General features: G+C 47.7%; 1 protein-coding gene across 2 annotated transcripts in view; it reads right to left on the minus strand.

Moving 5' to 3' along the window:
* The window catches only part of Wars1 (tryptophanyl-tRNA synthetase 1), a 32,477-nt gene that overhangs the window by 4,127 nt on the left and 6,774 nt on the right, over nucleotides 1-21,576 (minus strand). Inside the window, exons 2-9 of one of the 2 annotated variants that reach the window (XM_031356017.1) lie at nucleotides 17,885-17,982; nucleotides 15,952-16,165; nucleotides 15,026-15,134; nucleotides 11,615-11,734; nucleotides 11,067-11,249; nucleotides 4,526-4,626; nucleotides 2,933-3,045; nucleotides 2,549-2,722 (exon numbers count right to left, since the gene is read on the minus strand). In XM_031356017.1, the coding sequence (XP_031211877.1) occupies nucleotides 2,549-2,722; nucleotides 2,933-3,045; nucleotides 4,526-4,626; nucleotides 11,067-11,249; nucleotides 11,615-11,734; nucleotides 15,026-15,134; nucleotides 15,952-16,141 (990 nt within the window). In that variant the 5' untranslated portion in view covers nucleotides 16,142-16,165; nucleotides 17,885-17,982. The remainder of the gene's footprint in view (nucleotides 1-2,548; nucleotides 2,723-2,932; nucleotides 3,046-4,525; nucleotides 4,627-11,066; nucleotides 11,250-11,614; nucleotides 11,735-15,025; nucleotides 15,135-15,951; nucleotides 16,166-17,884; nucleotides 17,983-21,576) is intronic. The other variant, XM_031356016.1, reaches the window with a different exon arrangement.

Below are 21,576 nucleotides of genomic sequence, written 5' to 3' on the forward strand. Positions count from 1 at the left end.
TGTCTGGCCCCTGCCATGCTAGGCACTTATGTGATGCACAAACACTGATACACAGAAAAACAAATAAACCCAGAGACTAATAAAATGGAGCTAAGCAGTGATAGGCACTTTAACACACAGGAGGCTGAGGCAGGAGGATTGCTTGAGTTCAGGAGTTCTAGGCCAGCCTGGCAACACATCTCCAACACCTGGCAACACCATCTCCAAGCAAACAGAAGAACTAATGAGAAGAGCTGGATGTGGTGTCCTAAACCTGTAACCCTAGCACTCAGGAGGCCTCTGCAGGTGAATCCCTGGTAGTCTGAGGCCAGCCTGGGCTACAAGGTGAGATCCTGTCTCAGAAAAGTTAAGTGAATGGATGGATGGATGGTTGGATGGATAAATAGATACGAATATTAGGGGTAAAGGTCACCAGTCTTTGTACCTTACAAATGCTGCCTGGATTACTAAGGTACTTTCTCCACAGTCATGTTTTATTTGAATATTTTGTCCTTGTACAAAGTTCCTAAAACCTAAGTTCTCTTGGAGAACTGCTTGGTTTCCAGGCTGCTGACTCATGAGAGCAAATGTGCCCAGAGATGGGTAGATTCAGTGTCCTCCATGCTTTATGATACACACATTATGATTTATGTGATATTCTCCTGAGTTCTGTGAGCTGTTCTAGAAAGTTAATGAGAGCTCAGTGGGACTGTGGGGCCCCTGGTGCCAAGCTGGGCTGTCAGAAACACAGATGCTGCAGCCTTGCGGCAGGCTTAGGCCTTGACTTGTGAGTGCTGATCCAGAGAGGAAGCATCAGAACTGAAGGCTGTAAGTCTGCTAGAGACCCTCCTGGCTGGCTGGTGTCTGCTGGAGACCCTCTTGACTGGCTGGTGTCTGTTGGAGACCCTCCTGGCTGGCTGGTGTCTGCTGGAGACCCTCCTGACTGGCTGGTGTCTGCTGGAGACCCTCCTGGCTGGCTGGTGTCTGCTGGAGACCCTCCTGGCTGGCTGGTGTCTGCTGGAGACCCTCCTGGCTGGCTGGTGTCTGCTGGAGACCCTCCTGGCTGGCTGGTGTCTGCTGGAGACCCTCCTGGCTGGCTGGTGTCTGCTGGAGACCCTCCTGGCAGGCACAAAGTACTCTGTGCTGAGGGCGGATGTCAAAGTCCCCTTGCCTTGTGGACTTACAGGACAATATAATCAGGGCCCCAACTGTCAGCAGCTATGTTAACCAGTGGCTAGACTTTGTCACTGTAAGACTGACCCCACTGCTGGAGGCATCTCAGCTCAGCTCTGGCCTATGGATTCTGTCTGAAGGTCCTCTGCCAGGTCTGGAGCTGAGGTGGGCCTGCCTGAGACCCTGAGCTCTGCAGAGCCATCTGGTTCTGCTCTTGTGCATGCTGCTGACCTAGCCCTTGTGTCTCTGTTGATTTTGGCAAATGAAAAATATTCCAGAGTCACAGACTGCTTCTAAAAGCCAACTTGTTAAAACCAAGCAGAACTGTCTCCCTGCACACCTCACTTCCTAAACCTGCCCTGCATTCTGGAAGTTTCAGACAAAAGCAAAAGAGAAAGAATGATCCCCCAAGTTCCCAATCCTACCAGCTCCCATGCTAGGCAGGGCTGGAAGACATTTCCTAAGGAAGAGCTAGATATGAAAAGTCCCCATTGTCAACCAGAACCCATGGGGCTTTCCAGAAAGCTTGGGGGCCTGGTAGGGACTATGACCATTGTGTAACATTCCCCAAATTCGTTCCTCTCACTGCACTTAAGACTTGTCCAAAGGACATGTCAGTGACTTCCTGTAGTCATGAGGGCTCACTCACTGGCAGCCTGGCACTGAGCAACAGCACTGGGCTCTGCACCATGTAGGTGCATAAGCTCCTTTCTAGTTCTAGTTTCCAAATGACTTATAAATATCACCTGACCCTGCCTGTCAGACGGGACCCAACTAGACATGGCAGTCCTGTTGGAGGGAACTTCCCAGTTCTGTCCAGGAGAGCACTCAAGAAGACAGCAGCCCTCACCCCACAGCAGTGCGCAGGGCAGGAGCTTTGCACCGAGTGGCCAGACTCTGTCTTCTGACTCTGCTTCAAATAGTGCAGCCAGGCATGGTGGCACACACCATTAGTCCCAGCACTCACGGGGCAGAAGCAAGTACATGTCTGCCAGTCTGGTCTGTTTTCAGACTCTGTAACACGGTAATTGGCCTGCTCAGCCTGATGTCCAGACAGAGGTGCATCTTTTACAGTAGCTGACAACAGCTTTATAATCATGACTGTAAAGAGTATGCCAGCACTGCTTCTGCATCAACATGCTGGTGAGAAATAGAAAAGAGGAGATAAAAAAGCCTGCTTTCACCCAATGAAGGGGATCAAAGACTTACAAAGTCCCAAACACCTAAAACCAAAAGCCGATACTCCCACTCCTCCCAAACCTGAGCTACCTTGCTGCGTACAAGTGGGTGAAGTCGGGGTGGGCGGGGGCATGAGACTCAGCACTACTGTGAGTCCGAGTTGTCCCTGACGGTATGCTAAGTGGACCTGCGTGCTCCCTGCCTCTCCCAGGCTCACCTTGCTCTTGATCTGCTTGGCCGTGTCAGTGAGGAAGATGGAGGAGTTGGGGTCACTGGCACTCATCTTGGTCTGGGCGCCCTGCAGGGCAGGGAAGAAGGTAGAGTGCAGCAGGGCAGGTTTAGGATGGCCGACTCTGGGGGCCACGTCCCTCGTCATTCTGAAGTACGGATCCTGGGGGAAAAGGCTTGGGTGAAGACAATGGACCAAATGGCCAGGCTTTAGCCAATGAACAACTCTGAAGGAGCCATCCTCATGGAGGCTACGAAGCTTGCGCCCAGTTTCAAACTGGCTCCTCTTCCTTCAATACCCTCTCCAATACCTCCACCCAACACTTCTGTCCCGGAGTCTACAGCCACAGCCAGCCTGGCTCTGCCTCCCAACCTGGTCAATGGCACACGGGATGAGGCACTGGATATCCGTCCTGTCTCGGAAGATCTTCGGGAAAGAGTTGCTGAATGATGGTGCGGCCTGAACAGCAGGGAAACTGATCTTCCCTGAAAGAGGGGAGACACTTTTATGTGTTGGGCTGACCCACTGCTCTGGGTAATTAATCCAGTTAAAGGAATCAACAATGGGTTTCCTTCCCACTGAAAAAAACTAAAGAAAGCCACAAAACACAGAAAGGGAGATAGTAAAAGTCTAGCCTCCCCAAGAGCCATCAATTTCTTCATGACAACCGCCAGTGTGCTCAGCTGTGTCCACACCATGCTCAGCTGTGTGTCTATGCACACAGCGGTGTCCACACCATGCTCAGCTGTGGAACATACTCTCCTTCAGTGTCTCTGGCTGTTATGGCCACCAGTGCCACTACAGTGGCCATTCCTAGGAGCTTACACTTCACAACTCCATAGCAAAGCACCTCCTTCCTTCTTACAAACATTGAATTCAGGCTCAGGGTGTTTCTGTGGCCTGCTACAGTGCACAGCATGGGAGGCACTGAGTGAGGATTGAACATGGTGCCAGGGCAGGCAGGGCAGTGACTCTTCACAAGACACCGCTCCTGGACTGCTCACCTCAACTGTGGGATCACGCCAATGCCAGGACTCCAGTGTCACGTATGTCTTAAAAGCATGAAGATCATGCTCTAGTTGCTGGGAATGAATCTGACTGAACCATCCAAGAGGAGTTGAAGGGACAGGAGCAGGCAAGCACAGAGAACAGGGACCCTCTCACAAGTCTCAAAGAGATGATGGCCTACAAAGGCCAACACATTCGAATGACAGAGGACATAACCATGGTATATAGTTGGCAAATACTGTATCAGTGGGGTGGGGAGACCATGGGAGGACAGTACAGAGGGGTAGGAGGGGCCTACAGTTAATCAAAACCCTCTATCTACCTATCCACCTACCTACCTATCTACCTATCTATCTATCTATCTATCTATCTATCTATCTATCTATCTATCTATCTATCTATCTATCTATCTAGGATAACTAGCTTAGATCACAATATAGACCAGGCTGGCCTCAAAATCAGAGCTCTGCCCATTTGGCCTTTGTGTGCTAGAATTAAATGAGTGCACTACCACACCCAGCTAAAAATTCTTATAACTGGAGAACCGGGCCCAGCAAATGCTCCCATGAGAGAGCAGCAGACCCACCTGCTCTCCTTTAGCTCCCCTGGGCCCTACCAGGCTCTACAGTGGTCACACCAGCATGTGGGAGAACTCCAGTCCGTCTTGCGTGTGTCTGAGTCTGGTGGAACGCCACCTCTGAGTGTTTTATATGAAGTGCTACCATCTCAGGGCTCTGAGCAGGTGCTTTAAAGACCAGTCACATGGGCTGGGCACGAGGCTTAGTGGTGACGTTTGCTACATGCATGAATCTATCTCTTGGAATGTATACATATATGCACACACCAAATATGTTAGCTCATTAGCTCAGGCTTTGATGTTGCTGCACTATGCTGGCTAGCTTCCTCTGAGCCCTGCCTGTTGCCCTGAGAGGTCCACGCAATAATAGGTCCTCTTACCAATGCAGTCGCTGTCAGTAAAGCCAAAGATGCCTTTCACTTGGTTGAAAGTGACGTGCTTCTGAATCTTCAGCACATTCTTGTAGAAGCCTGGGCTCTGCCTGAAGAGACAAGCAGAGACACACCTGAGATGAAAGGCAGCAGGACTAACACTGGGAATCAGTGAGGGGTGTTGCCACCGTGTCCAGCCCATATGGAGAGGTCATCTGTAGGCCTATGACTTCAGCAGCCCTACCTCTAGCCAGTGCTGGGAAGACCTGTGGAAGGGTCAGAACAGAGGTAACGCAGAGGGCAGAGCTGACAGAATGTCCACATCTTTGCTGGGCCAGTACTCAGCACATGCTGTGTGCATCTCACGGAGGAAGCCCCGTAAATGTCTGCTGACATGACAGTGTGCTAAGACACATGCCCGGTTGGGATGCTCTGGAACTGATGGGTACAGCAGAGGGTTTGCCCTGTGCTGATGCTTCTCCAGCATCCGGTACCACTCCCCACTACTGTAGTGGACTCTGTCCTTTGGGTAGGGCTGGCATCATGCCCAGCAACAAGATGGATCATACTGGTTGGTCTAGTGACATGACTTTTCTGGATGGTGAAGGTCATGGATATGATGCTTAGGTTTGTGGCAGCCATTCTGATACCAGAGGAACAGTAGGTACACAGAGCACAGAAATGAGCAGAATCCAGAGTGGCTTCTTCTTTTTAAGTTTTATTTATGAGTGCACTGCCTGCATATATGTATATGCACCATGTGCATGCTCAGTGGCTGCACAGTCCAGAAGTCTCTGAGACATGTCCTTGGCCCCCACCTCCAGTGGCATCTTACACTGGACTTGTTGACAGCATTCCTTTCTTCAGCCTGGTCCTTTGCTAGGCACTGGAAGGACAGAAGGGCGGGGGAGTGTGGGCTGAATGCAGGGTCTGGTAGGCGCTACGCTAGAGGCTGATAAAGTGGAGACTTAAGGCTCTTTGGAAAGCAGGTTGGATGGTGCTTTGCTGGGGCAAACACACGAAGGAACATTTCGTTAAAGTGGACACGGGTGAAAGGCTCGGGCAGACTTTAAGGTGAAGGAGCATTTCACTGAAGCAGACACAGGAGAGAGGATGTTGTGCTAAAGCAAGCACGTGAAAGGACACGTGATGAAAGATTTTTTGTTAACGACATGCATGTATTGGTCTGTCTTACATTGCATAGCTGGGCTGCATTTGTCGGATCCCATATAAACACACCAAACAGTCTCTTGACACTTCTGAGGGCTTGGGTAGCGATTGGATGCACATGCTGAGGCAAGACTCGTGCTGAGGGACACATGATGTTTGGAGGGTATAAATAGGACTCCTATCATGGAATGACAGAGACAGAGCTTGGCTTGCTCGTATGGCTATCTGTGCAACGCTTGTAGGTTTCGAGTCTTCACTGATCTTTGCTTTCCTCAGAGAGGCATAGCCGAGAACTTCTCCTGGTGTCCCTGAGGGCTGAGGCCTGGCTGTTTCTGCTAGGTTGACTCACCGCTGTTGTTCTCCCGACTCTACTGAACTGGACTGCTGGTATGTCTGTGAAGTGTTTGTGAGTGGATCGAGCTGTCACTGCTGACCTGGGAACTGAACTGTCGGTTTCCAGACGACATGCTCCAAAGAACCTTCCACTTCCCCTGTATCCTTTCTTTCCCACAACCTCCAGAGGGTGGTGGGCAACAAGGGAAGTTAAAACATTTAAGAACCATCAATAAAAATAGGATTTGAAAAAATTAAAGTTACAGGCTGACCTCAATGGGATTTAAGTGCTACTGTAATGGCAGTGAGGGCAGTTAAGGCCACTGACTCGGGAACAGTTAAGGCTTCTGTTACAGAATGGGTTGCACCTTCTCCTTTTTCTCTTTTCTTCAAGGACTGGCTTGCCTTTCTGTCTTCAGCTAGGGGCTGACACAGGACAGAGGCCCTTGTGAGATGCTAGTACCATCCTTCTGGACTGAACATTGGGCAAAAGAAATGTCTGGATCGGAATTAGAGAGATGGGTCAGAGGTTAAGAGCATTGGCTGCTTTTTCAAAGGACCTGGGTTTGTCCCCAGCACCCATGTGGTGGCTCACAGCTGTATGTAATTCTAGTTCCAGGATATCTGAAGCTACTTTCTGGTACCTGTGGGTACTACATGCATGTGGTACACAGATACACATCCAGCCTGTGGTGTTTGAATGAGAATGGCTCCCATAGGCTCATATATTTATACGCTCAGTCCTTAGTAGGTGAACTGTGTGAGGATTAGAAGGTGTGGTCAGGAGGTTAGTCACTGTGGGTGGGCTTTGAGGTTTCAGAAGCTCACACCAGGCCTAGTACTTCTCTACAGGCTGCCTGTGGATCAGCATGTAAATCTCCCAGCTGCTACTCCAATTCCATATGTGCTGCCACACTCCCTGCCATGATAATGGTCTAAGCCTCTGAAAAACCTGTCCTGGTCATGGTGTCTCTTTACAGCAACAGAAACTCTAAGACATAGGCAAAACACTCATACATATGAAACAAAATTCTCATCAGTTACATGTGTGATACTCTGTTATAGTGGCAGAAAAGTGTTTAAAGTACATATGATGTGGTATAGTGACAGGCACAATCCCCCTTGAAAAGTATGGTCTTGGCTTCTCAAATGAAGGCTGAAGCTTGAGGCTCCAGGTCATGGTCACAGGCTGAAATCCAACCAGGTTCACCTAGCCTCAAAGCCTGGGCCTTCTTCTTCTTCTTCTTTTTTTCCTTTTCTTTCATCATGCCAAAGCTCTGGGGCAGCTTAGATGGAGAGCTCCTGGGTGTCTCTGGGTAGATGGGAGCTGGGGCTGGGAGAACAGCGTATGATAGTCCATATGGGCACAGGGTCAGCACTGGGTATTCTCTGGAGCTTCTACTTAGTAGCCAGCAGGGGTTCAGGCCCTGGGGGAGCAGGGTGAAGGCAGTGTAGGAGCATCCCTACATCTAGTCATGCAAACAACAGAACAGTACAGCGCCACAACATTTGGGAAGACAGTCTGTCTGCTACTAAGACAAGAGCCAGTGTATGCAGAAGGGCCTTCTGGAAGCAGCAGCTCTGTGCCACCGAGGGGACCGGCAGCGGTGTCAGGCATGTCAAGATCACTGCACATGGATCACCTGCAAACTGGCCTTCTAGCTAGATCCTGCAGCACAAGACATTCCCTAGTCAGAGCAGAATGGAGCCCACAGTTTCCCCAGTGGTAACAGCCTCCACTTGACTGTTACACTGCCTGACACTGCACATTAACAAGAGGCATACTTGACTGTGTCCCACAAGTGAACAACGGCCCCAGGGAAAGACCTCCCTTCCACACATGGCTGCAGATGTGGAAGACAGTATAGAAGTCGCCCGGCATGGCTTGTGGAGCATCGACTCAGAAAGTACCCACAGGCCTGGCAGCATGAACCATCATCTCTAACCGTCTTTACTTGCACCTTTTCCTGATCTCCAACACTGTGACCTCACTGTCAACTAATTACAAGAAAAACTGCAGAGGCTACAAATGTACGTTACTAGTACACTTGCCTAACACTCATATGGCTCGTAGTTCCATTTCCAGCAAAGAAAGGCAAACCTTTAGACACTTATGCCTAGTGGCTGGGTGACTACTTCATTGTGTGCTGTAATCAGCACTTCCCTGTCCTACAATAGATGATCGATAAATCAGCTGTGGGATAGAGGAGCAGATGCAGGAAGCAGGAGTGCCTGTGGAAGCACTCAGGATGAGTCCAGCCCCTCAGCAAGCTCTCTCATGCCGCACCTTACCAGGGCTATGCCCTCCACAACACAGAGGTTGGGAGATAGAGACTTGCCCAGGAGAATAAGACCAAGCTGGAGCAGAGCTGGGGCTGGATCACTGAAAGAAAGGTCCTCTCTAAAGTGTGAGCAGAGAGAGGACATACAGACTGCTTCCCTTCCAAGAAGCGTGGAGCCTGGCTTCCTTGTATTTGTAGCTCCAAAAGACTAAGAGGCTTGTTAGATCACAGATAAGATTCTAGATTAAATGTAAGCCAGGAGTAAATGCTCAAGTATTTAAGGAGATTCTTGTTGGGAGATTCTTGTTCTATGTCAGTTAATGATCATAACTGTAGTCCTCATAACTAGTACTTGGGATCTAAAGCTAGGGCAGTATAGTGAGATCTCCTCTCGAGAAGAAAACAAAGAGAGAAAATTCTTAACAGGAAGGATGTGTTTTCTAATATTCAACTTTACCCTATACTCCTAAAGCGAGACAAAATTCTCACTGGGCGCAGGTGAGCAGCAGTTAGGAGCTGAGACCACCAGAGACACACAATGCCATGCTTAGAATGTGCCAGAAGGAGCCTGGAGTCTGGAGCCTGTTCCCGCCTCTTCACTCATTACCTGCATAATCTTACTCTTGGACTGCTACAGACTCTTGTTCCCATCTGTCCACTGTGCTGGCTAGTTTTCTGTCAACTTAGCACAAACTAGAGTTGTCTGAAAGGAGGGAACTTCTACCCGGAAAATGCGTCCATAAGATTGAGCTGTGAGGTATTTTCTTAATTAGTGACTGAAGGGTGCAGTCCATTGAGGTGGTAGTGTATCCCTGGGCTGGTGGTCCTGGGCTAAGACAGCAAGCAGGCTGAGCAAGCCATGAGGAATAGGCTAGTAAGTAGCACCCCTTCCTGGCCTCTGCTTCAGCTTCCGGCCCTGTCTGAGTTCCTGCTGTGACTTCCTCCAATGGCCGTCTACAACGTAGAAGTGTGAGCCAAACGATCGTCTCCTCCCAGCTTGCTTTGGTCCTGCTGTTTCATCGCAGCAGGAGACACCCTGATGGAGACCTCAGCTGACATGAGTCCAGAGAGGCAGACTTGTAAACTGTCCATCAAATTGGAGCTGGCAGTTCTGCTGAAGGGAACACAGGGCTAAAACCACAAGAGTTTGTATGCTAAGAGCAAAGTGAGCTCTTGTCCCATGCTGGGGTACTAGGAGAGATCTGTCCTATAAGATATGCTCTGACCTACCTACCTGCATACACACATGTCCTTCTCAATAAATAGGTTAGAATAGAATTCACATATATATATATAATGTATAAATATATATATATATATATTTTTTTTTTTTTGAGACAGTGTCTCATTATTTAGACTAGACTAGCCTCAAACCCAGAGAGCTCCTTCTGTCTTTCCCTCCCTAGTGCTAGGATTAACGACATGTGCTAGCACACCCAGAATAATAAAAATATTTTAAAATTTTTAATGATTTTCCTAGCTGGCATAAAGATCAGTTTTCCTGTCAGGGTACTTGTTGCTTCCAGTAGCTACAGACTTCCTACATGGCTTCAGGTATTTATAAAGCAGCCTGGGAAAGAGTAACATCCACACTCCTCTGGGCTCTAGGGTCCTTGTGTGCTTCCTCATACCTGCCTCGGCCTAATCACTGCCTGTAATATTACACAGGAGGGCCCCAAGCTCAAAGCCCATCCAACCTGCTGAATCAACTCCCTCCAGTGAAGGCCCACATCCTCTAGTGCTCAAGACTCGATGCCTCCCACCATGGTCCTAAGTCCCATCAAGGTGGGGGAACAAACCCAGGGCCTTACACATAGTAAGAAAATGCGTACCACTGAGTCACACATCAGCACTCAAGAAATGTTTGTGGCTGGGTGGTGGTGGCCCACATCTTTAATCCCAGCACTTGGGAGGCAGAGGCAGGCGGATTTCCGAGTTCAAGGCCAGCCTGGTCTACAGAGTGAGTGCCAGGACAGCCAGAACTACACAGAGAAACCCTGGCTTGAAAAAAATGTTTGTGAAACTAAAAGATTATTCTCTATAATACTTTATTTTTGAGACAGGGTCTAACTGTGGAGCCAACTGTACCAGTAGCCTGAGTGTGGGATTAGAGATATGTATCACAAGGGTTTAATCTCATTTTTAGAATGGCTGACTAACTGCCTTCCCCTACTACTCCCCTCAACCAAACTTTGTTTCTTCTCACAAGGTCTTGCTATGTAGCCCTTGGATAGTCTTGACCTCCTGACCCTGCTTTCTCAGGCCCCTGAGGATGGGATTGATTACAGGTGCACACAAACACACCTGCTTTCAAGTCTGATTTTACCATACTTTGTAATCACTAGGGATGAAGTGCATGAATGAATTGTGTGGATTTAAATGCTGAGGACAAGCGCCACTACCCTCTCTGAGGAAAAAGTCACATTGAAAGCAATAAGGCTATCAAACTCTCAGACTCGCTGTCCTTGGACACTGCACTACAGTGCAAAATCCTTCACTCGACAGCTGAGGTGCTGCCATAGCAGCATGGCTTCATGTTTATGATTCCGGTAGATATGGTTAAGAAGGCAACAGAAGTTTCTGATATTACTTAATTCTTTCTATGCACACACACAGCTTCCCACTTCCCAAATTACTGCTAACTGAAACTAACACTCTAGATCATAACAGAAGAAAAGCCAAGCCACAACCCAGATCAAGCATTTCAGGATGGTCATGAGGTCTGCACCCACTTGCTCAGAAGGCAGCCAAACGTTCCACCTTACCCCATATACTCAAGATCAGAGAAGATGAAAGTTTTGTTGATGTCAAAGCCACAGGCAATGATGTCCTTGGCATTTTCCACGGTGTAGCTGTATGCCTGTTCCAGAGTCAGGTCCTTCCACAGGTACTTCTCATCATCAGACATCTGGATGACCAAGGGCACATCGAACACATCCTGCAGCCACCTACAAAACACACAAGTTACTGCGTGCTGAACAAGCCCTGCAGCCAGTCCAGGGACACTGAGGATGGAGACCCCAGGGAGAATGCCACTTCGTATCTGAATGCCAAAACATCAGGTCTGGAGTACAGTGGGCCTACTGTGGCAAGGACAAGGAGCAGGAAGAGGAGTGGAGCAGGTTTAGTTGACTCCATGGTGGTGGGATTCCCCATCATACCTAGCTCTTCCAGTGTGAGCCCAGGCACAAACCCAGTGAACAGAGACCACAGCACTGTCCTAGCCCTGGCAGCTCAGCCAACAGTTGCAGCCCTAGCTTCTAAGAAGTTGTCACTGTTGTTCACTAGGCCAGGGCACACGAGCAATCCTTACTTTGTGAAAATAAATGGGACGAGATGACCCAGATGCATTGCTTCGGAGGAGGGGCCCCTGCCCGTGTACAGGTAAAATGGCTTCTTATTTTCATAGGCATCCAGAATTTGATTCATATCTCTAAAGGAAAAGAGAAAAAACCCAACTGATTTTCTGGCAAAAGTCACAAAGCACTGAAGCTCATTTGGCAGTGAAAAGTGAGCAGAGATGAACACCACCGATGATGGCCAGTTTGATCTCCCAATGACACAACTAACTCTGCAATGGCTTCTGGGAATAACTGTTTTTGGAAGCCAAGACATGCAAGTTAGGAATAATAACTTCCTAACAATAGGAATAATAATAAAACTTGGGCCACATGTGGCAGCCTTTAATCCCAGTGCTCAGGAGGCAGAAGCAGGTGGATCTCTGAATTCTGAGGACTGTCTGGTCTACACAGCGACCGAGGCTATTTAGTGCCACCCAGTGATGATTCTGTCTCCAAACAAACATTTTAAAAGATGAGGGTAAGTATGCCAAGTATCCACTGGTACTTTCTGGAATGCTTCTAGTGATCAAAGAAATATACTTTGTTCTTTCCACAACCCTTGGGGATGGGAAAGTACCATGCACTCCTCCACTTTAGAACTCCTCCCCAGTCCTGGCACTGTAGAGACCAAGCCTAGGGACTCCAGAGTTCCATCAAGACCTAGCTTGGGGAGGATGGGAAAGTAGGTGACCTGGCACCCAGGTCAGCTTGGGCCTTGGGTTTTTCACTGAGAATAATTTGAGAGTAACCCTTGAGCCCCCAGGATGGGAACACTCTCAGTACCATGGAGGTGCCTCCTTGCTAGCTGGGATCAGCATTAGCTCATAGGCTTGCTTCTGCCTGAAGATACTGAGATCTGAGGTAGTATGCAGGACTGGGGTGTGCGTGTGCGTGCATGTGTGCGCACACGCGTTAACAGGAAGGGTCTCATTTAGCTTAGCTGGCCTTGAACTTATTGTGTAGTGGAAGATGACCTTGAACCCCTAATTTGCCTGTGTTTTACCTCCTTAAATGCCAGGATTAGAGGCATGCATCACCCTCTCGTTTCCTGTTTTTCTGAATCATGTTCTTGCTGTGTAGCTAAGAGTAGCCTGGGAATTCCATTCCTGCCTCCCCTCCAGGTGCTAACACATGTATAGCACAGGGCTCAAACTCATCCAAATATTTTTTTTTTTTATTAATTTTTGAGACTGGGTCTCACTATGTAGCCCTGGATGTCCTGAAACCTGTTATGTAGACCAGGCTGGTCTCATTTGCCTGCCTTTGGGGTCTCTTGATTGGTGGGATGAAGCCACCTCACGGGTTATGGCAAGCTGGGGACTTCATCCTGAACTGCCCACACCTACTTTCCCATCCTCCCCAAGCTAGGTCTTGATGGATCTCTGGAATCCCTAGGCTTCACCCAGTTCTTTTTAATGGGCATATGGCAGAGTCAGCCTGGTTCCCCCTTTCCCCCATCATAAACACCAAGGTATTTTGGGAATGAATCTGTCTCTGGGCTATGGTCACTCATATTTGGCTCTAGAATAAATTATCTTATTCTCTGAGAGGTGAGAGCTATGTTATTTTACATTGACAAATCTCTTAAAATCCCAGAGGACTTCTTGTTGAAAGGCTGACTTTAAAATTCACCTGGAAGTGCAATGAGCTAAAATAATCTTGAAAAGGAATGGAGCTGGGAGATTTATTTTAACTCAAAATTTGCTGGATTTGCTCTGTTTTGGAGATAGGGTTATCAAGCTTCCCAGACTGGCCTTGAGTTAAGTCACAGGTGACCCTGAACGTCCTCTCCTCCTGCTTCCACCTCCTTAATTCGGGGATTGCAGATGTGCCCCATCCCAGCTTGGGAGGGAGAAGCAGAGAGTGGCTGCTGATGGGGGTTCTCTGCTGGAGGATGAAATCCTCTGTGATTAGACATGCAGTAGTTAATACTTTGTAAACACTGAACCACTGAAGAGTATAGTTTAAAAAGTCAAATTCTATGACAGGAATTCAATCTCTCTCTTTTTTTTTTTTTTCGAGACAGGGTTTCTCTGTGTAGCCTTGGCTGTCCTCGAACTCAGAAATCCGCCTGCCTCTGCCTCCCAAGTGCTAGGATTAAAGGCGTGCGCCACCACCGCCCGGCTTGGAATTCAATCTCTTTACAAAAATTTTTTATCACATTTAATTAATTAATTCTTTGTTTTGTGTTTGAGTGTGTGCTCTTGCATGTGTGGAGGTCAGAGAACATTTGGGAATCCATTCTTTCCTCACACCACGTGGGCCTTGGGGACTAAACTCAGGTTGTTAGGTTTAGAAGCAGATGCCTTTCCCTGCTGAGCCTCCTAGCAAGCTCTCAATCTCCCCACCTCTGCACACGCGCACGCGCGCGCTTACACACACACACATACACACACACACACACACACAGACAGGGTTTCTTTGTGTATCTCTGGCTATCCTAAAACTATGTAGACCAGGCTGGCCTCAAACTCACAGTGAATCCCTTGCCTCTGCCTCGAGAGTGCTGAGATTAAGGGTATGTGCTACCACACCTAGCCACAACTTTTTAAATTACACTTCATTGGTTTGTGTCTCTCTGTAGGTGGATTCACGCCATGGAGTGTATATTAATGTCAAAGGATATCTGGGGAGTCTGTTCTTCTCTCCTTCCCCTTTACGGGCCCTAGGAACAGCATTCAGGTTGTCTGGCTTGGCAGCAGGCACCTTTCTTTACCTGCTGACCCATCTCACTGGCCCAAAATTCAATTTCAATTAAGAAAACTACTGCTTGTGGACCGAGCAGGGCCCAGAGCCCTCTGCAGACATGCTGTGAGATGTGTGGTGGGAATGTTCTTTGCTGGGTGCTTGCCGAAGCACAAATGGAACAGAACACTCCGACCTCAGGGCCTCGTTTCCATGAACTGAGCTGAGGACGAGCAATCTGTGGGATGGAAGAGGCAAGAAGTCTTCTAGAACTTGCTCTTCTTGATGTTATCTGCACAGAATTTATGGTCCAAAGCAGGGATACTCTGTCCCAAGGGATCTGATGTAAATGTCTCTTGATGTCAATCATGGGGGCAGGGAGGGGGATGGGGGGAAGAGCATGGGTAACTTCAGGAAGCCTGTTGCTTACTGTGTGGGAAATAATGAAGTTGGACTGGACACTCCCTAGCTCTCATGCCCTTTTAGAATTTACAGTATGGAATATATGACTGCACTTTACCTGCCAAGAACGACTTCCACCTGTGAAGTGGGTAGTTCACAGAGAAAAGCTGAGGACTCAAAGGTGAAGGGATGAGGTGATTCCACAGTGAGTTACTACAGCAGCCTCACTTTGCCCAGGGTACCAGGCCTCCCTCCCCAGCATCCCCCAGTTCTATGAACCCAGAGCAGATCCTGACCGGTGAGAGAAGAAGATGCCCCGGCGCAGGAAGCGGTGTGGTCTTTGGCCAGTGGCTCGCTCTATTCGGTTTATCAGCTCTTTGTCAATTTTGCTGCTTCCAAACTGAACTGCAAAAAACATCAGGAAACAGAAGAGATGACTTTCTTAGACGCAAAAGGCTCAGTAACCTGCCTCAGTGACCTCAGTTACCCTGATCTCTTGAGGCTCTAGGCTGTAATGCTTACCCTCACACACAGGGAAAGGACCTTTGTAGCAAAATAGCTGAGACCCCATCAGCAAACAGAGGTACACCACGAACTAACTACAGTGCCGTTTGCCTGAGTTTAGATTGTGATGGGGACACACCCAGAAAAGCAGTCTTGCTGCCAGTTCTGACACACACACACACACTCTCTCTCTCTCTTTCTCTCTCTCTCCCCCCCACACCCCCAACTATGAAAGGAAGTAGAATCCTGTTATCTACAACAATAGAGCTAAACCCCAAGGACAAGCCAGACCAGCAGTCACAGAAGATCAAGTACTACAGGATCTCATCCTATGTGGGACCTATGGAAAGGGAGAGTACAAGGCAGGGAAGAGACTGGGGAAGGGATTAGTGAATTCTGATGCACCACCAACAGTGTGGTGGGTGCCACCAATAATAATGTATTATGTACTTCACAACAGCTGCCAGAGAGAACTTAAATATCACCAAGAAATAAAACTGTCGGTGGTGATAAACATGCTATATATCCTGATTTTGTCATTATCCAGGGTACACATATATGGACAATCATCCTGTCCTAAAAATATACACAATTACTGTGCCAATTAAAAATGCACAGAAGTTTGCAAAAGCACACGTATTTAGAAATGCCAATGAGGAGGACACAGCAGCCACTACTAGACACTGAGGGGCTGTGAGGGACGCAGGTGACGACTCACCAATGAGCTTGTCGTAGTCGATGCCTTTTGCACTGCTTGTCCGCACTGTCCATGGATCCACAAAATCCTCGTTGGCTTTTGTGGCATCTGGGTCACTATTACTCCCAGCTGTTGGATTCCCAGGAGGGCAGCCAGCCTTGTATTCCTCCCCCATGGCAGCCTTATAGCTCATTTTTAATGATAACAACATCTTTACTGCAGAATCAATCTCATCCTAAAGGGAAAACAAGATGAAGCTCAAATGCTGACAAGGCCAAGTCCTGCAGAAAACCAGTCAGGTGGCAGGCGCCGTGCAAGGACTTTCACACATGTCACCTTCTGTAGTTCTAGAACCTTGACAAGTGCTTGCTGAGGAGTCTGGCAGCCAGGGCATCGTCCTGCACAGGCAGAAAACTGGCCTCCGGTACAGTTTACATTTGCTTGATGCTCTAGTGCTACAGGTCACGACCAGACCCACATGAGGTAGGAGCTGTGACCCGGAACACACCATTGTTTATGACAAGGTGAGTGGGAGAAAGCTCCTTTATTGGAGCTCAGAGTGTATACTACACCATGTTACATCCTGCACAGGTGAGGATAAAAATTTACAGACACAACCAAAGAGGCCGGAGCAGTCCTGATGATAACTCAAAGACACATCATGAAAGCGGGTGAAGGCAAGGGAAGTGTACACCAATGGGTGCTCAGAGACAGGGGCACCACTGGATGACAGTCTCGTCAAGCTTGTACTTAAGATTTACTTTTATTTGATGTGTATGAGTATTTGCCTGTATGCATGTATGTATGTATATATGTATGTATGTATGCACCATAGGTTCCTGTAGAGGCCAAAAGAGGTCACTGGGTCTCCTAGTATTGGAGTTATCTTTGTGAGTTGTCACTGGGTGCTGAGAACCAAACCCAGTTAGTTCCTCTGTAGGAGAAGCAAAGGCTTTGAAGTTCTGAGCCATCTTCCTAGCTAGTTACCAGGCCATTTCTAGTGTCTCCATGCCTATGATTCCTGCAACCCCAGCACTTGAGAGAGCACTTGAGAGCAGGAGGATCAGGAGTTCCAGGTCATTCTTGGCTATATAAAAAGTAGGAGGCCAGGCTGGGTACACAAGACTTTATTTTTTAAAAAGAAATAAAACAAGAAAAGGAAGAGCAGCAACAGTCATTGTAACCTGTATCCCTGAGCACTCTGGAAAGGAGGGAAGACCCCTCTTTTCTAGTGGCTCACAGTGGCCACCCCAGAAGCTTCAAAGAACAGACCTAATTAAGGCGATCAAATCATGCTGTGGCCTCAAGCTCTAAACTGGTAATTGCCATAGCTGGATTAGACCACTAAGACTGCACAGTCTAATTTGCTTGCCTAGGGAAACACATACTCCTGCAGCTTATACTTACAGCACTATGCACTATAAACTGGGCTTCCTGGGAAGAACTGCCATGACTCCAACCTCATTTAGAGAGTTGTTACTGGCACAGCACCCCGGCTAAAGGGAGCTAGGACTTTGTAGTGAACAGTGCTTCAAAAAATAAAACTTTTTTGGGCGGTGGTGGCACACACCTTTAATCCCAGCACTTGAGAGGCAGAGGCAGGCAGATTTCTGAGTTCGAGGCCAGCCTGGTCTACAGAGTGAGTTCTAGGACAGCCAGGGCTACACAGAGAAACCCTGTTTCAAAAAAAAAAAAAGAAGTCATATTTCCTTTGGAGCTGGAGAGATGGCTCAGTGGTTAGGAGTACTGACTGCTCTTCCAAAAGTCCTGCGTTCAAATCCCAACAACCACATGATGGCTCCAACCATCTCCGTAATGAGATCTGATGCCCTCTTATGGGGTGTCTGAAGACATCTACAGTGTACTTACATATAATAAATAAATAAATAAAATCTTTTGAAGAAAAAATTAAAAAAATGAAATTATCTAGAATTTGTTATCAAAATGACTTTACCTCATGCAATCAAGAACTCCATGTCTATAGCTCACACAAGAGAGAAGAAGCCTTCACTGGACAGCTGCTCTGCTGTCTCAGCGGTCCTAGGCTCAGCACTAGAAAAAAAATAGATGTTTAACAAGTTTCATCTGCGGAATCATCTGTGAGCAGACTTGCCTTGCTCTAAAGTCCACAGCAAGTGGTATCTCTTAATCACTGACTGCTGACAATTTATACTCTATCTGATCCGATTCTGACAAGAGGAAACATTTAGCCGCATCACTGCTTAGGGAACTTCTGTAGCCTGGAGAAAAGGCAACGCACAGACCTGCCTTCCTTGCTTCCTATTTCAGCGGAGTGTGGGCCAGGACACAGAGATTCAACTTAAAAGACAGCCTTCTTCTTCTTCTTTTTTTTTTTTTTTGATTTTTTGAGACAGGGTTTCTCTGTATAACCCTGGCTGTCCTGGAACTCACTCTGTAGACCAGGCTGGCCTCGAACTTAGAAATTCGCCTTCTCTGCCTTCCAAGCGCTGAGATTAAAGGCGTGCGCCACCACGCCCGGTAAAAGACAAGTGTTCTGATGGTGTCGGGAGACAGAGAGAAGTGAATCTCTGTGTGTTCTAAACCAGCCAGGGCTACAGTGTGATCTTGTCTCAGAATGAGGATAAAAAAAAAAGTGACTCTTATTTTAAAACATTACAATGTTATTCAAATTTAATGTTAAACTGATTGAAATGTCAGTGTTAGCCTCCAAAGTAGGATTACAGGAGAAATGATTGACTCTTGAGTCTTTTATCTTAGTTTTTTGTCTGAAAACCATTTAGCCCAATTCACTGAGCCCACATGGTGAGCTCTGGATAATCAGGTGTTTGGACATGACTTTCTCTCCATACCACTTAAGATGTAATGGTTTGCTCAGATTAATGACCAGCGGAAGTTACAGGGCTGAATGTGAGGTGGACGGCATGATCTGGTAACATAAACAGACTTGGGAGAAGATAGCTGGATGGAAAGCAGCAGAGGAGGAGGCCTGGAGTCAGAGTGGAGGCAGCAAAAGAGCATGAAGTGCCGTGGCTGCAGTAAAGATGCAGATTGACCAGCTTCTAAAACCTACTATTAGCAAGCTCCTTAAAAAGGACAATCCCAAGGGCTGGTGATATGGCTCAGTGGGTAAGAGCACTGACTGCTCTTCCGAAGGTCCTGAGTTCAAATCTCAGCAACCACATGGTGGCTCACAACCACCCGTAATGAGATCTGATGCCCTCTTCTGGTGCGTATGAAGACAGCTACAGTGTACTTATGTATAATAAATAATAAATAAATTTTTTTTTTTTTTTAAAAAAAGGACAATCCCAGAAGACAAGAAAACAGGAGCAGGTGGCAGCTACAGGACCCAGAAGGAGGGAGGTTCAGGGGCAACTGATACAATGGGCAGGTGAGAAAAAGAAAAGCTGGGAAGGGCTGGTTAGAAGGGCAGAGAGCCCACCTCACACTACGGACCACCAGACACCCAAGCGTCAGTGATGGAGTAATAACATACAGCAGTAACAGGAAAGCTGGCTAGATCTGTTCCAGTGATGTGTAGACTAGAGACTGCTATACACAACAGTGGGAAGTATACCAAGACCAGCCACTCACACTCCCTTAAATAGCCAGCCACAGAGAACATGATTTCCAAGAAATGAGGTTAATACTCTGAACACAAAGATTCCTCAACCAAAACAAGTCCCACAGCTATCTAGGAAAGGGGCTGCACACAGCTGAGATCTCCTCACAATGAGGACAGCTGACAGTTGTCTCCAAGGCCTTGGGTAGATGGCAAGCTATGGCACACATCTGCCATGCCTGTGATGTGAGAGGAAAGGGAAGAAGAAACTCACCTGGAAGACTCTGCAGCACAAAGGGCAGAGAGCACCAGGAGCACTGGCATCACCAGCTCAGTGCATTAAGGGGCATGCCCAAAGGGACGCCTGGGTGTTTATGACAGGAGAAATGGAGGACAGCAGGAGGCTAGGGTGAGGAAACAACCTCAAAGAACAGAAAGAAATGGGAAGGAGCAGCAAGAAAGAAGGAAGCCAGAGGAGTGGTTTCTGACCTAAAAACAGGAAAGACGGAGTACCAAGTAGATCAAATGAATAATATGATTTCTGAGAGCTAAGGTTTGTAGGAGTATTGGTCCTATCCCTGGAATGTCAGGGCACTAGAACAGAAAGGATTCCAATGTCCCTAGTAAGGACAACAAAATGCACTGACAAACAATGGTGACTGAGTCACAGGGACTGCATTCCAAGGGAAGTTGGGTGTGGTTCCCCATCACTCTAGTGTAAGCAACAGGAGGCAGAGGCAGGAAGATGAGAAGTTCATGGCTATCCTTGCCTATAACAGATTGAGGCCAGGCTGGATTACATTGAGATTTCGTGACAGACAAAATGAAACAACAGAATTCCAAGGGAAAGTTGCCTCCATCTCAGAACTGCACACCCAGCTTAGCTATCAATCAAACTTTAGGGAAGGAATATTGGCAGAGGTCCTGCCAGATGGCCCAAGATGTTACCTTTACACAGTAGCTGCTGTGTGTTTAGATTCAACACCCAGGGAAGAGCCACGATAGCCCTGCACTGCTTAATGGTGGGGAGCGAGTCTGAGAAATGTGTCATTAAGCATCGACACCAGCAGTGTGCTCACCTAGATGGTACAGGTCTACTACTTGACTGATGTGAGCTTTGATGCAGTCAAGAGACTGGATAAACATGGGATTAGGGGGCTTCTGCCAAGGTAATACAAACCTTGCTATTATTTAGTAAGTGGGCATACAAGCTTAGTGATAAAGTACACTGAATACACACCAGGCATGGACGCCTGGCCTTGAGGCACTGCTCTCTTTTTTTTTTTTTTTTTTTTTTTTTTGGTTTTTCGAGACAGGGTTTCTCTGTATAGCCCTGGCTGGCCTTGAACTCAGAAATCCGCCTGCCTCTGCCTCCCAAGCACTGGGATCAAAGGCCTGCGCCACCACCGCCCGGCCAGTTAGCTAACTCTTATTGTCACCCCCCAGGTGACACCGATGGGTGTGTTCGTCAAGACGTTTCCACAGTGGTTTATCAGGCGAGGGATGATGTACCTAGAATGTGGGTAGTGTCATTCCACGAGTTGGGATGTCAGACAGACTTATCCAACACCATGAGGGACTGGACCCTCAAACTGTGAGATAAGAGAAACCCTTCCTTTCTGAAGCTGGTGTTTTGGGTCAGCCATCTGGACAGAAATAAGAAAAGTAGCCAAGACAGTGGCAGAATGCTTCCTTAGCATGTGCCACATCCCATCATCCAAAAATAAACAAATAAACAACTTCTACCCAATAGGAAACAAAAGCTCAAACTATACCAAAGTAACTTAACCACAGAGACAATGCTGTGTTCACAACCTAGCAGACCCTGGTGCCTTTGGCTGTGTTCTGTGGTGCCTGTCAGCATTATGAAGAGAAGGCCACGCAAACAGAAATTAAGGCAAACATTAACCCCAGAGAAAACAGAAGGTGGGAAGGGAAAGGGCTCATGCTTTAGTTGATGGTTCAGCTGTCTGTGTGTTGACATAGTAATAATGCCTGTACTAATAATGACCTGACTAGAACTGCGACATATCCTGGCAACTGGGGGAGGGGAAGTATAAGAGAGTGTGTGTGTGTGTGTGTGTGTGTGTGTGTGTGTGTGT

Source organism: Mastomys coucha, unplaced genomic scaffold, assembly GCF_008632895.1.
Source record: "Mastomys coucha isolate ucsf_1 unplaced genomic scaffold, UCSF_Mcou_1 pScaffold6, whole genome shotgun sequence".
NCBI lineage: Eukaryota > Metazoa > Chordata > Mammalia > Rodentia > Muridae > Mastomys > Mastomys coucha.